This window comes from Nasonia vitripennis (assembly GCF_009193385.2).
Source record: "Nasonia vitripennis strain AsymCx chromosome 2 unlocalized genomic scaffold, Nvit_psr_1.1 chr2_random0006, whole genome shotgun sequence".
Taxonomy (NCBI): Eukaryota; Metazoa; Arthropoda; class Insecta; order Hymenoptera; family Pteromalidae; genus Nasonia; species Nasonia vitripennis.
In genome coordinates, this window is record NW_022279613.1 from 925151 (window position 1) to 940982 (window position 15832).

Below are 15832 nucleotides of genomic sequence, written 5' to 3' on the forward strand. Positions count from 1 at the left end.
GTCCAGCGAGTTCAATAATAAAATACGTGGCACATCGAAGAAAGGCGAGCAGGAGTGGGAAAAAAATCTAAAACCAAAGATTTCAAACCCACTTCCCCTACGCGCAGCGAGTTCAATAATAAAATACGTGGCACATCGAAGGAAGGCGAGCAAGAGTTGGAAAAAAATCTATAACCAAAGATTTCAAACCTACTTCCCCTACGCTCAGCGAGTTCAATTATAAAATACGTGGCTCATCGGAGGAAAGCGAACCTCGACAAGCTGTAAATCTAAAACTAAAACATTAGACCCACCTACCTATAGTCCAGCGAGTTCAATAATAAAATACGTGGCACATCGAAGAAAGGCGAGCAGGAGTGAGAAATCAATCTAAAACCAAAGCTTCCACATCCACATACCCCACGCGCATCGAGTTCAATAATAAAATACGTGGTACATCGAAGGATGGCGAGCAAGAGTGAGAATAATATCTAATACTAAAGCTTTAAACCAAACTACCCTACGCGCAGCGAGTTCAATAATAAAATACGTGGCACATAGAAGGATGGCTAGCAAGAGTGAGAAAAATATCTAATACTAAAGCTTTAAACCAAACTACCCTACGCGCAGCGAGTTCAATAATAAAATACGTGGCACATAGGAGGGAAGGCGAACGAAAGCGAGAAAAAAATTTGAATCCTAAGCTACTCAAACAACCTACCCCATGCGCAGCGAGTTCAATAATAAAATACGTGGCACATCGAAGAATGGCGAGCAAGAGTGAGAAAAAAATCTAAAACTAAAGCTTTAAACCAAACGACCCTACGCGCAGCGAGATCAATAATAAATTACGTTGCACATCGAAGGATGGCGTGCAAGAGTGAGAAAAATATCTAATACTAAAGCTTTAAACCAAACTACCCTACGCGCAACGAGTTCAATAATAAAATACGTGGCACATCGAAAGAAAGCGAACTTCGACAAGCTGTAAATCTAAAACTGAAGCATTAGACCCACCTACCTATAGTCCAGCGAGTTCAAAACTAGTTTTCAGGGAAAAAACGCTGCCAATTCTTTGGCACGTAACTTCCTCCAACAAAATTAATAGTTCAAATAGATAAAATATTGTTTAAATATACAGTATATTTATAATTATTAAAATACGTATAATCTTAATTATTCTACATAATTAGAGCACCCGTCACAATATCAAATCATATCCTCAATATTTTAAATACCATAAAGTCCTTATATCTTCATAAAATCATGAATCGTCTTAAAACTCTCTGAAATTTAGTTAGCGAGTTGTAAAGTTTCACAGAAATAGTAATTTTCAGTTATACAGGGTATACAGATTTAGATTTAGATTTATGTTTTTATTGTTGTACATTATGTTGTACATATTTTAATGTAGTAGAAATACAGATAAGATCAACAATTGTTGTGTAAGAAGTGATAGTGTGAAGAGTAAATGGAATGAGGTGAGATGAGATGGATGGGTGTGTATGTTTGTGTCATGTTTGCGTGTTTTCCAACTTAAAGAAATATGATTTAGCTGTTTGTTTAAAGTGTGATATGGATAGTGTGTTGCGAAGGTGAGATGGTAGGCAGTAAGTATTCCAGAGGCAGGAAGCACTGATGAAAAATGAGTTCCTCAGCGTCTCCGTTTTGAAGGACGGGATATCCAGGGGGGTCACCTCACCCCTTACAGGCCTGAGCGCGACATAGAAATCAAAATAGGCTGATAGGTAGACAGGTACGGAGGTGTTGAACATTTTCCTTAGAAAACAGGCCATGGAGTATTTCCTACGTCCGGCGGTGTTAAGCCATTGCAACTCACGCCTATAACGGGAGATGTGCTCGTCTGTTCTTACACCGTAGATATAACGGATCCCCGTGTTGACAAGCCTCTGCAGCCTCAAGTCAAGTTCCTGTGTCAGGTCACAGTAAGTCAGTGAACAGTAATCGATGATGGGAAATAGGAGTGCTTGCACCAAGTGTTGGCGCAACCTGAGGTTAGTGCTCTTCCCATAAAAATAGAGACGGTACATTAAAGAGTGAGCACGTTCACAAACTTGTGTAACGTGCTCTTTCCACGTGAGTTTGGAGTCTAGCACCAAACCCAGATTGCGCACCGATGATTCGTAGTCGACCCGGGCTCCCCCTATATTTATATAGGGTAGTAGTAGGTAGAGCATTTATATAGTAGGGGGAGCCCAGGACGATTGCCTTAGTCTTATGGACATTAAGTTTAAGACTATTTGATGCAGCTCAGCCCATTATCCTCTCGGCGTTAGCACTCATCCTGACAGAGCAGGAATCAAGCTCCTCGAGGTGGCATTGGCTGTAGATCTGCAGGTTATCCGCATAGATTAGATGGGACACACCTGAATCTAGGCAAAAGCTAATATCATTGATGTACAACGCGAACAACAGGGGGCCTAAAACTGACCCCTGTGGAACACCGGTGTTTAATGGTAGAAAAGTTGAGAGCTCGTTGTTGTCACCAATGACGGCCTGTTCTCTTCCCGTGAGGTAAGATGCAAGCCAGCAGATAACTTGCTTGGAAAAGCCGAAAGAGGATAGATTTCCGTGTAGCTTGACGTGACACACAGTATCAAACGCCTTGCTAAAATCAAATAGAAGTAGCAGAGTGACTCTCTTCCTGTCTATCCCAAGCCTGACATCATCAGTCAGCTTGATTAAGCCGGACTGCGTACTGTGGCCAGTGCGAAAGCTAGTTTGGAAATTGTCAAGGTAAAGTCTTGTTTCAAGATATTCAGAGATTTGCTTGTGCACCAGCCACTCTAGCGCCTTGGACAGGAAACAGAGTAGAGAGATCGGACGATAGTCAGTTAAAGCTGTTGGAGAGTTAACTTTGTTTAGTGCTCTTACGATCGATGATTTCCAGGCTGAAGGAAAGCGTGCCTCGCTCAGAGAAAGGTTAAAAATTTCACAAAGTAGAGGAGCGAGTATTGGCAGTGCTTTGGAGATTACAACCTGTGGGAGGCCATCGCTTCCCTTGGCCTGGGTGTTAAAGTGTGATACTGCAGCCGACACATCCGACTCCGTGATAGCCCTGAAGATGAAGTGTTCAGGGAGGTCCAGACTCTCCAGGGTTCGAAGATACTCCTCAACAGATGGAGCTCGAGGTTCGTTTGAGATGGAGCTAAAGTGTTTGTTGAGAGCATCTGAAGAGAACCGAGCAGGTGAAGGAGATTTAGAGGTAGTAATACCAATATTTTCAAGCTCTTTCCAGATCTCTGCAACGTCGGTCAAGGTTGCCAAGCGTGAATAGTAGTAATTCAGCTTGGCTTCATCAACCTGTTTATGAGCGTTGTCCCTTGTAATTCTATAGAAGTATAGATCCCAAGGTAAACGACTTCTGCGAAAGCGCCTGTAGAGTCTGTTCCTTTCAGTTAAAAGGTCACGAAGAGCCGCGGTAAACCACGGGTGACGTTTACGTCCAGGTGTCACAGTCTTTAATGGGGCAAGATGATTTATGGCTATCGTGTTGTGAGCGTTAAGAATGGTAATGCATTCGTCCAGTGATGGCGTGGTGAAGGATGACCAGTCATATGCGCTAAGGAAGTCCCTTAGCTTCTCAGCACAGATTCCTTTGTAGTTTCAGTAAGAGTATGTAGCATCAATTAAGCATAGGTCAAGCCAGGTGTCAGAGTCCTGTCTGTGATGGGTTGCACCATATGGCACAGAAGTGAGGGAGTTCTCACCAAGGAAGGACCTGATGAAATTGACGTCTTCAGATGAAGAAAGCTGATCGGCATTAAAGTCACCGATGATGACCTTCATCGAGTAGTTGTGCATAAGTGTTGTTAGTTGTTCATTGAAATTAGATCCCTGGATAACGGGTGAGTGAGGAGGGCGATACGCAACCCCCACGAAGATGGGCGATACTCCCTTAGCTGTGTTTTCACAAAAAACATACTCCAGTTTACCTGGCTTGCCTGACCATTCGCCGTCAGGTGATGAGATAACACTAGCCGTCAATGAAAGATGAATGTAGAGGGCCACACTTCCACCGTTCCTGTTTCTGTCCCGTCTCTGCAAGGTGTAACCATCCAGTGAAGGGATGGATGATATCTTGTCACTTAGCCAGGTCTCAGTTACAGCTATTACATGAAAGGGGGAACGAGTGGACAAGAAGAACCTGATCATCTCAATGTGACCCGTAAGAGAATTCGCATTGAAATGACAGACCCTTAGACCCTCGGACAGAGACGTTTTAGAGGCAGATGTGGATGAGTTGGATGATTTAGATGGTGGTTTTGATGGAATGATATATGTGTGTGTTAGCATGTGGTATCCATGCTGGCTGTTGGCGGCGTACGGGCTAAAAAAGCCTCAAGATCAGCGTCTGTAGAGATGATGGTGGCCCGTTCGCTGTCCTCGCCAGAACGGATGTAGACTCTCCCGTCCCTCACGAAAGAGCGGCATCCCCCCCTCTTCTTTGTCTCCAGCCTGGCCCTTATACGCAGCTTGTGAATGTCTGTAGGAAGCAGCTCGTTTATGTTGATAAGTCCCTGGTGGTTTGGGTGAAGAGCTCTCGCTTCCTCGGGCAGCATCCAGTTCGCTAGTGTGCAGTTTGCGTTTCCTGGCTTTTGCCACGATGATGGAGCGGGCCAGCGCACTGGAAGAGAGAGAGAGTGACAGCTAGAGGTGGTAATCTGCTGTCACCTTGCACTTTAATGTTGGTTGCGTCAAGTCTCCACATGATCCTAACGGTTGCCACATCCCGCCTAAGGACCGTGGGATCCAGTGCAGCCAGGACGGTGTAAGCCAGAAGTTGCAGTGATGTCTCCTGGGTATAGGCCACGCCAGAGATCACAACCACATTATTCGCCGAGCGCACCTGCCTCCTCTTAACTTCAGCCAGCTCGCTGCGGAGGTTGTTGATCTCTTCAGAGGCAGGAGTAGTACTGATGTTCTGCTGCTCTGTGGGGCTCCCTGACGACAGCTCTAAATATTGTGCCTACAGCTCAGAGATGGTGGACTCAACATTGTTTAGTCGAGTCTTGAGTGCAGGCAAGTCGTCAATGGCTTTGAGACGGTTTTCAAGGAGGCCAAGCCTTTTCTCAATTTGTGAGACCCTTTCAGACACGGTGTTTTGCGCTTGAAGGGCCTCACTCTGGATCTTTCGAATATCATCCAACGCCGCGAAAATGTCCTTAAGGGACGTCTCTATGGACGTCGCCTGTATTCTCGCTGGGGAATGATTCCTGGAGCCAGCCAGAGATGCGGGTGCCGATTTGTTTTTGTTCGGCGCACCCGTTGCAGGCATGCCCTTGGCAGATGTATTTGCCACCGTTGCTGCCGCTGCCGCTGATTTCGCCCTAGTCTACGTGGTTTTGGGCGTGACGGTGTGATACTCCACCGCGCAAGCAGCACAGGCAAGTGTGGCAGCATCCCTCACCATTATGGCCCTAAAGGTGACGCATATAGTGTGGAACTGCTGATTACACAACTCGCAGGTCTTCATTTTTCCCCTAGCTGTTTTATTGCAGTGTGCACACGTGACGGGCAATTCGACGTTCTTCCCACCAATTCCGCTCATTTTAGGTGTTATTGAGTCTCTGTCGACAACTTACTGGCAGTCGATAACGTAGAAAGAGTTGCAGGATAGTGACAGTAGGCAAGTTATCGACTGAGCCAGAGACTTGGTACTCTCGAAGCCAGATGGAGTGCTAATCGAGAGAGAGGTGAGATTTGACCGACCTGCGATTGATGATGGAGACGTTGATGGTGGTGTTCCGTCTATCCAACAGGTGGCTCCACGTGGTTTACTTTGAGGAAAAAATAGACGCCTTGCAGCGAAGAGAAAGCCGTGCGAGTTTGCAGGTTAGGTTACAGCGACACATGTTTAAGCAGAAAAGTAGCGTTGAAAGAAGTTGCAGCCTCAAGTGATTATTATCTCACGTTGAAGGTTGCAGAAAAGCGCATGCAACGACCTACAAAACAATAGGCCCGAAGGCAGGGTAAGGCAGTAAGAATGCTATGACAAATGAGCAAAGCGGAACAGGTCTGTTGTACTCACGTGAGCGTCGAGCGAGACAAAGAATTTGAATCCTGATATCCTTTAAACCAAACGGTTTTATAAGCTGAATTAGTACATTATGATACGTGTGACTTAAATGGTTCTTTTTTACAGTGCGCAGTTAGCACTGAAACGGTCAGGACTTATCTCGGTCCTGTAGTAATTAAATTTATGTACGAATACAAAATCTATTGATTTTACTATCTGAAAAGTCGCGAAAATTTACTAATCTGCGTGTTGATTCTGACAACAGATTAAATAGAAAGATTTAAAATTTTTATAATATTTCTCAATTATGCTAGTTCAGGTCCGGGATACCAGGTAGTGGAGGTTTATCGCAATAAAGAGTTTTTTGTTCTTTATAACAAAAATAAATATATTCAAATAAATAAATAATAGAATATTGCGTATATCTTGCATATATTCTAAGTATCACAAAATTTAAATAGGTAAATCCGCTTTGATTTTTACAAACAAAAATAAACAGATACGCGTTTAAGTTGCGTAATTTGATTAGAATCGTATTGTTACAAGAAGAGATTTTATGCAGATATGCTTAAATTTGCGTTATCTGGTCGTATTCGAAATTTTACAAGTTTAAATTAGGTAACGAAATTTTACAAGTTTAAATTAGGTAACGAAATTTTTCTAAATTATTTTGACAAGAATTAGAATTTTTGTAAGTCTAGGACTGATACGCTTTAATTAAATACGTTGCGCTGGCGCTTAAGTTGCGCTTCGGCTAGTGAGCTCATACTGGCCGTGCGGGTCCTTTTAGAGGCCTCGGAGCGAGCGGGGATCGTGCCGCCGAAAATACTTTCACATTCACACTTTCACACAGACATTCACACCTATGTACAAAACCCATTCATACAAATAATTTATAATATGCGCGCGCTACGCCGCCGCCGCCGCTTCTGCTTCTCTTGCGCCGCTGCGCTCGCCGCTTCTATATACATATATACATGGTGTGTTGCGCGCTCTCCCTCTTCTTTCGGTGTTGCTGCTACCGCCGCTCGCTGGCTGAAGTTGCGCTGGCAGTCCAGCGCGGGCTCATCCTAATTGAAAATGGGGGAGCGCGATACTCACGTAAAATCTAAAAATGTATTCAATATATTTTAGTTTTTATTCTGTATAGGTTTTTGCGGAGCTTGTAAGGGACGTTACAGCACCCGAGTGTAGCGAGGGCGCTAAGCGCCGTGTAAAACTGAACCATTTAAGTCAAGAGTATCGTATAAAATTTCATAGATCAGACTGCTAAAATCCGCAAGTCTCGCTAATTCGTGACTAAAGTAGTCATTATTTGCACTGTGAGCTTAGCGCACGAGCGTAGCGAGAGTGATAAACACGGTGCAAAAAAGGACTACTTTAGTCACAGATAGGCGTGACTTAACAGCGGATTTTAGCTACACTGTGCTATAAAATAACTTATCCAATGTGATCGAAAGATCGATATTTTCCTAAAATTTCAACTTAATTAAAACCTTTTTACTTTCGTAATCGTATGACATAGAAAACCCATTTTTATTTGTTTCGATTTTTAGCTTGAAAACTAATCATCAAAATAGTTTACAGAAAATAGATATTATCGTTTTTATTCATACATTTTTTTAGTCATACATTTTTTCGAAATGTTTGACAATTTAGTTTAAGAGATATTAAATTTTTTTTAAATTATCTTTTTTATCATAAAAATTTAACGAAACGGTTAATCTGGAAAATCTTGCGGAAAAAAGTAGGAAATTTTATGCTCTTTAAAATACACTGTTGTTGAATATAATGTATAGATCATATTATCAAAAAAAAAAGCAAAAATATTTTTTCAAAAATAAAAAAATGGCTATATTATGGCCATAAAATGGTAAAACAAAAATTTCCTAAATTCAAAATCAGAAAACATGTATGCATTTCAAATTTTGTTACGACCGATAGCTTGGTTCTAGAATTATAACAGTATACGTACATGCACACACAGCCATTCGCACGCACATTTTCTAAAAACGCATGATTCGTACTCCAAACACCTCCAAATGCGTTTCTACAGTTTCAACGAAACTGAAAATTTTACTATTACAAAGCTTCCTCGTAGGAGGAAGCAATATGTAACTTTTGCTCCGCTTATCAGGGGAAAAAAGTGGGGTTTTAGATCCATATGGCATAAATCTATTATCGCCTTACTTTATATGAGCTTATATTTTGCCTTATTGGTGAAGCTCAAAAAACTCTCAGGAGCCATGAATGTTTTTTATCTTAAGAAAAAAATAACTATGAATGTATTTTTGACTTGTTTAGTAGAAAGGCCATTGTCTAGCGCGAGCTTGCCTTTAGCTGAGGATCGTTATATATATGAAAGGGGAAAGGCCTTTTCAAATAAATTTAAGTTTATATAAGGTTGTATTTTTTTTAGGTTCAGGAGAGCTTGAGTTTGAGGAATTCTGTACACTTGCGGCCAGATTTTTAGTAGAAGAAGATACAGAAGCAATGCAACAAGAATTAAGGGAAGCTTTTCGCTTATACGACAAAGAAGGAAATGGTTACATAACAACTGATGTATTTAGAGATATTTTACATGAACTAGATGATAAGTTATCACCTGAGGAACTTGATTTGATGATTGAAGAAATTGATGCTGATGGATCAGGAACACTCGATTTTGATGGTACCAACATTTCCAATTTTTTTCTTTATTTAATTTAGCATATACTGTAACGTATTGAAATTTCAAGACATGATAAGAGCGATTCGGGAGAGGTCAGGACAGAGCGTCCTAAGGTTTCGCGTGAGAAATTGTGTGAATGTTGTAGCAGCGTCTGTTTTATTTTGAGCAAACGACGCCGAAGAAGAAGATTTGTTTGGTAAAAACAAACGGAATACGAATAGCGACGGCATGTGCATTGTAAGGCATCAGGCACAGATGGCAAAGCCTAGTAAAGTCTGTCAACACCCGAATCTAAATTAGCTATCCAAGTCAACCCGGGCGCAAAAATTCACTCGATTTATCGAGTGATTTATCAAGTGATTTTTAAAGGGATTTATCAAGTGATTAATTACGTGACGTTTTGGCGCTATCTATTACCTGATAATTTATTTGATAAATCACTCATCGAATTGCTGTATTTAACGCAATCAACAGAAATTTATTTTATTATGTAACTGAAAGAATTACAGAAATTTCTATTTACTAAAAATTCAAAAAAAAAATGTACCAAGACTTGAACCTAAATCATTGGCGTAATAGTCTACCATCCTACTACCTAAGATATGTTCGCTCTTACGTGACTTGAGTTAAAGTGGGTTGCTTATTATAAAATAAATACAATAGCTTTTAATTTATTTTTTATTTCATAGTTACTTTGGTCTATTTTGCATAAAGAGTATGAAGATATGAATAATCGGTCACTTGATTTCATTCAGAATTGCATACCCATAAAAAAATAATGGGACAGTTTACATAGCTTATCCGTTGATCTTATATAATATTAGCGCGTTAATTTAGGATTGCGTATAATTATCACTAAATTATAATTTATATACTTGAATCAAAATAACTTTAGAAATAAAAAAAGTTGGTTCACGTATAATAGTATACAAAGTAAATTTAAACTGAAATTCTGTATAAGCAAAAGTAGTGCCATGGCACTATGGAGAATGTAAACAAAACTGACTTTGCCCCTCACCTGAGCCACTGGAAGGTCAAGGTCGAAATTCTTTGCTCTCTATGGTGCCATTTGTACTTCGAAGAAAGGACCCACTCCCCACTTTTTTCTATCATAAGTGTCTCTGATATTTCAAGGCACTTTGGAGAGCGATGAAGCGACTTACTTGTTAAGGTATTGACACCCCGACGATCCACGACTAGTGTGTGTACAAGCTATGCCAAGTTTTTTGTTCTGAATCGGAGTAGCCACTACTCCGATTCGCGGCTCTTCGGGTGCTCTTGTTACGGTATAGCCACTACGTCGAAAGTTTCTCAGTGTTTGTGTGCGTGCGCGCGCGCGTGTGTGTGTTCGTTCATATACATCTGTATCTTCACTTCTACTCAGTGGATTTTAATCCACTAAGTATAATTTTTTGTTTTATTATAGCACTATGGAAAAACAGTCTATTTTTACATTTTCTAGACGCGTTTTATTTTTATAGCAATTTTTTAGTTTTGAGATTTCAGATTTTTGTAATAAAGTTATTTAAAAAGTTGATAAAAGTAAATTGTTTAATATGTACTTAAAAGAGAATAAAATTATCCATCTTTTTAAAGCGGATAATTTATATTATTGTTCGTCGTTTTTTTATTATACACCATAAAGTGCAATTTGTTAAAACTGTTTTAATTCAAAAACTAAATCTCGAACCTTCCCAAAAAAAAAAAACACGATTATTGAGGGTTATTAGAACTAAACATTACTTTAATTTTAATTCTTTTCATCCATATTAGAAATGGATATCAGTTTAAAGCTACTACATACCTCGTATTACTAGAGATGGACGATAATAGAGTCATACTGTATTATAAGGAATTTTCAAACTTGTAAAAAGATTTAATTGTCTAAATTAAAGCACAAATCGTGGCTAGTTGATGGCTATGAAAGTACTACGCAAAATAAGTCGGGTCAAAAAAGTGATAAAATAAGAAAATCACAAATGTCTTCGTATATCGTGCTTGTATAACTCTAATTGACTGTCAATTGTGTAAACCATTTGGAAATCGAAATGGAAATGTCTGTAAGCCTCTTTGCAATTAGTGTATGACACAAGGACTAATATCAATATGAAAGATTTAAGGTTATGTTTATTCAACAAATGCTCAAGAAATGGGAGAAAAAGCGTTTCATCACAAGTTATGTCTAGACCATTTCTCATAGTTATTTCATAGTTTCTAGCCCATTTTATATATTCGAATTTCTACCAGGGATGGAGCAGATCCGGAGAAAAACATCAAAAACTGAAAAAAATTGTTTTTCTGCGTGACACGATAACTGGAGTAAAAAGGCTATAATCAAGTTCAAATTTTGATTTAAGTTAGCGTTATATAGCATCTTGATCCCTTTCTTAGGGTTGTTTATAAAACCAGCTAGTTTCAAACATACTAAGGTTCAACGGTTTTTTTTCATTACTCTGTGTAACTGAAAATTGCATCGCTTAGATCTCAACTTCTATTTAATAGATTTTAATCTTCCTAAGCTGTTTGTGTATGTAATTGATTAGAAATAATTTTATCCGTCAAACGAAAAAGTACTAAAACTTTATATCGAATTATATATAAAGTAAAAACAATTTTAATATTAAAGTAATACATAATGTTAAAGGAAACTACGTGCCAAAGAATTGGCAGCGGTTTCTTTTTAATTATGCTATTTGAATTTAGGTATTGTGTACTAAGATCACAACAGTGATAAATAAGCGATTCATAAGCCAACATTTGCTCTAAGCTCTTTGGATTGTCCTGAGCAGCCAAATTCTTTTCAGTTATAATTTTTAAGATTCTTTTTTGAAGAATTTGTAATAAGATTCCATTATTCTTATGAACTTCGCCCCAACTGAAGATTCCGTAGAAGAGACCGCCATGAAATCCTGGATCAATGGATTTGTAATAAATTTTAATAAAACGCAAAAAAGGTCCGAAATCTAACAAAAACGTACAAAATAATACCGTTTGTTACATTTTCTTATATTTTATTACACTTTATTACATTTTTTATTTTTACTAGGGTGATAATCGGTTTTATGTTTTTTACAATGTAGCTGAATATTATTCATACTTTAATTATTTATTAAGCAATATGCGTGTATGCATAATAATTACATCCGATTTGTTATTTTTGAACTAGTTAAAATGTATCCTTGATGATATGTGCAATATATGCCTGGTGCACTCCTTTGTTATCCTGGTGCCTAGTTAGGAAAAGATGTCGTCTAGTTATACTAAAAATTATTATTATTATTATAATCATTATTACTGTTATAATTATAATAATATCATCATCATCATCATCATTATCATCATCATCATCATTATCATCATCATCATCACCATCGCCATCACCATCATCATCATCATCATCATTATCATCATCATCATCATCATCATCATCATCATCATCATCATCATCATCATTATTATTATTATTATTATTATTATTATTATTATTAAAAGTAAAATCGTCGGTATAAAGTAAAAAAATCTACACTAAGGTTTATAATCCATAAGTGTCATAAATATTGTAAATAGTACTGGTGTTCTACACTAGAAAACATATACTTTTTCAATCATCAAAAAAGTGATACTTTTTAGTTTTGTTTATTATTTTGTTGAATCAATAATTTGAAGAATTGAAACTTTACAAATCCAAAAGCCCTTATAAGATGAAGTGAATCTCTAAGGTTAAACAAACTTTATACTTATATAATGTATGATCAAACATTATATACAGCCCATAGAGTATTTGTAAACCTAATCTAGCTCAACTTTTACCAAGCCTTATATCAAAATTTACAAAAAAATGCGTCATTCTTTGGTTTTACAATTTTATTATACTGTATAGCAATTTTTATGGACGCATGCATACATACATGGAATTGTTGATCGATATGAAACCGGTTAAGCGGAAATCATCGGGAGAGTTGATCGAGTTACTAGATAAGACGGAAGCCGCGTTTAAAACTTTCAAGGACGTAGGCTGTCCGTACGAACATTGGGATAGTTGGCTTATTCACATGGTCGAACGCAAATTGGATAGGGAGACGCGCGAAAGATGGCGTATTTCGCAAGAGTCGGTGACAGATTTTTCGACATTTGCAGCGCTTACAACATTTCTTGAAACTCGTGCATCTTCGCTTGATTAGGATGCAGATGTTGGTGCGGAGTCGCCTACCGGCAAACAAGCTAGTCATAAAGGAAATTCTTTTAATCGTTCGTCTGATCATGAGTCAGTTTCAGCTAACGCTGCTAGCACCTCGTCGAGCAAGAGTAATCGCGATTCCGCTGAAAAATGTAGTTTATGTAGGGGTCCTCATCAGTTTCAAGCCTGCCCAAAATTCAATGGTATGTCCAGTTCTGCTCGCTTTGAATATTGCAAAAGGCAGAGATTGTGCCTTAATTGTTTGAGATCAGGTCATTTTTTGGCTGATTGTCCCTCGCAGAGTCGTTGTTTCAATTGTAATGGCAAACATCACACGAAACTTCACACAAATCGACGTCAGGGATGAGACGCTGCGGAATCTACACAGTCGACAGGTCAGAAGGGTTCTTCTAGCGCGCCTGGCAAATCGAGTATGCTGGAGGTCTCAGCAAGTACAACAGTGGTGGGTAGGACCCGGTCGATGGCCACAGCCAAGGTCTTACTTCAATCCGTTAATGGTAATTCGATGTATGCCAGATGCTTGATTGATCCGTGCGCAGAAGTTTCGTTTGTCATTCAAAGAGTAGTGCAGTGTCTGTCTGCAAAAGTCAAGCCTGTTTCTGTGTCAATAGTTGGTGTTGGTGCAGGTTCCTCTGCGGTATCGAAGGGTGAGGTTTTTCTCCAACTTAAGTCCAGATTGAACTCAGATTTTTGCTTGGAGTTTTCGGCGCTGGTGTTGAAAGAGGTTACGGGATTATTGCCACGAGAGGAAGTCGAGGTGTCCAATTGGGATCACATCAAGGGATTGCAACTTGCTGATCCAGACTTTGCTCGCTCAAAGCGTATAGACTGCGTGCTCAGCGCAGAGGTGTAATCCTTCAGCCAGGGCTCAGAGTTGGTGCAACTGATACTCCTGTTGCTCAGGAGACCGTATTTGGCTGGATTTTGACGGGTAGAGCGTCTTCTGTTCCTGAGTCTGATAGAGCTCAGAGCGCTCAGGCCTGTCATGTGGAAGTAGAGCCATTAATTTCGACGTTATTAGAGAGGTTTTGGGAAATGTAGGAGATTTCCACCTCTAAAGTTTTGTCCGAGGAGGATCAGTATTGCGAAGATTATTTCGCAGATACTGTTTATCGGGATTCCAAGGGCAGATTTGTCGTTCGCTTACCATTCTCTGAGAAGTTGTCAGAGGTTTCTTTTGCACACACGAGGCAGATTGCTGTGGCATGTTTGCTCCGCTCAGAGAAGCGTCGAGCGCAGGATTCGAGAGTAGATAGTGCCTATAGGAAATTCATGGAGGAGTATCTGACTTTAGGTCATATGGAGCCTGTAAATAGTTCGCATCGAAAGGACAACACGTTCTATTTTACGCATCACCCGGTGTACTCGTCTGAGGTTGGGCCGGAAGGCAAATTTCGTGTGGTTTTTAATGGTTCCTTTGGAAAAATATCGCTGAATGACGTTCTTTTAACGGGTCGCAAATTGCAGTCGGATGTCACGATTATTATTTCGATGTGGAGATTTTCGAAGATTGTATTTACGGCTGATATCGTCAAGGAGTTTAGGCAGATCCTCATTCACCCAGATGACGTTGATTGGCAAAGAATAGTCTGGAGTTCTGACGCTTCGAAGCCTATCGAAGATTATAGGTTGTTGACGGTTACGTATGGTATGCGCTCCGCTCCATACCTCTCAATTCGAACTCTTCTTCAGCTAGCGAGTGAGGGAAGTGTAGAGTTTCCCTTAGCTGCGCAGGTGCTCAGACACAATATGTATGTAGATGATGCGTTTGTAGGCGCTGACAATGAGTCTGAGGCAATTGAGATTCGGAATCAGCTGATCAAGCTTCTGTCATCAGCAGGTATGGAATTGGGTAAATGGGCGTCAAACAGTTCGGCTATCGTGGAGGATATCCAGGCGGAAAAGCAGAAAGAGTTCGCTGTCGAATGGGATGAGGCAGTTTCTGCTTTGGGCCTAAAATAGACACCATTGAGCGATTCGTTTCGTTTCGAGGTTAAGATTCCAGTTTCGCCAAAAATTGTGTCAAAGAGATCGATTCTATCGGAGATTTCGAAGTTGTTTGATCCAGTTGGTTGGCTATCACCTGTATTAGTCAGGGCCAAACTCATGTTACAGGATTTGTGGATTAACGGTGTTGATTGGGATTCTCCTTTCACGGGGGAACTTCTAGAGCAGTGGCAGATGTTGAGGTCTGATCTTTCTGACTTGGCTCAATTGCGAATTCCTCGTTGGTTTGGCTCTTCCTCGCAAATATCATGGGAGTTGCATGGGTTTTCTGACGCATCTCAGAGAGCTTTCATCGCTGCAGCGTATATGGTAATTCCAGGGCAAAGATCGGCGCTGATTATGTCCAAGACGAAAGTAGCTCCTATTAAGACGGAGAGTTTGCCTCGATTGGAGTTGTGTGGCTCGGTGTTGTTAGTTAGATTGTTGAAGCACCTTTTAGATGGACTTTTATTGAAGCCTGTATCAGTGCACTGCTGGACAGACTCCAAGGTAGTTTTAAATTGGTTGAAGGGCCACCCATCAAGATGGCAGACTTTCGTGGCAAACAGAGTGAGTGAGGTGATCACTACTCTGCTTGGGGTGCAATGGCGTCAAGTTAAGTCCGGAGACAATCCAGCCGATTGCGCAACTCGAGGTTTTTCGTCGGAGCAGCTTCGGCAGTCTTCCTTGTGGTGGGAAGGACCTGAATGGATCAGGAATGATTGGAGGAAGGTAATTGATAGATGATGGCCCGTGGATGTTTCGCTAGATGTAGTAAATGCACAGGTTGCTGTTGAGAAGAAGGTTGACGAGAATCAGGAATCACAATCGCTGTCTTATTTGGAGAAGTTTTCGAGTTTTCCAAAGATGTTGCGGATTTTGGCTTGTGCTTACAGATGGCGTTCGAATGCGGTCAAGCCCAGAGGAAATCCCTGCACTGGTCATTTTACTGCTGAGG

The 15832-nt window shown here is 40.1% G+C and overlaps 1 protein-coding gene across 1 annotated transcript in view; it reads left to right on the forward strand.

Annotated features, from left to right (window-relative positions):
* LOC100679367 (troponin C, isoallergen Bla g 6.0101) overlaps positions 1-15832 on the forward strand; it is a 262384-nt gene that overhangs the window by 165723 nt on the left and 80829 nt on the right. The window contains exon 4 of the mRNA XM_031925191.2: positions 8439-8690. Coding sequence (XP_031781051.1) covers positions 8439-8690 — 252 coding nt within the window. The remainder of the gene's footprint in view (positions 1-8438; positions 8691-15832) is intronic.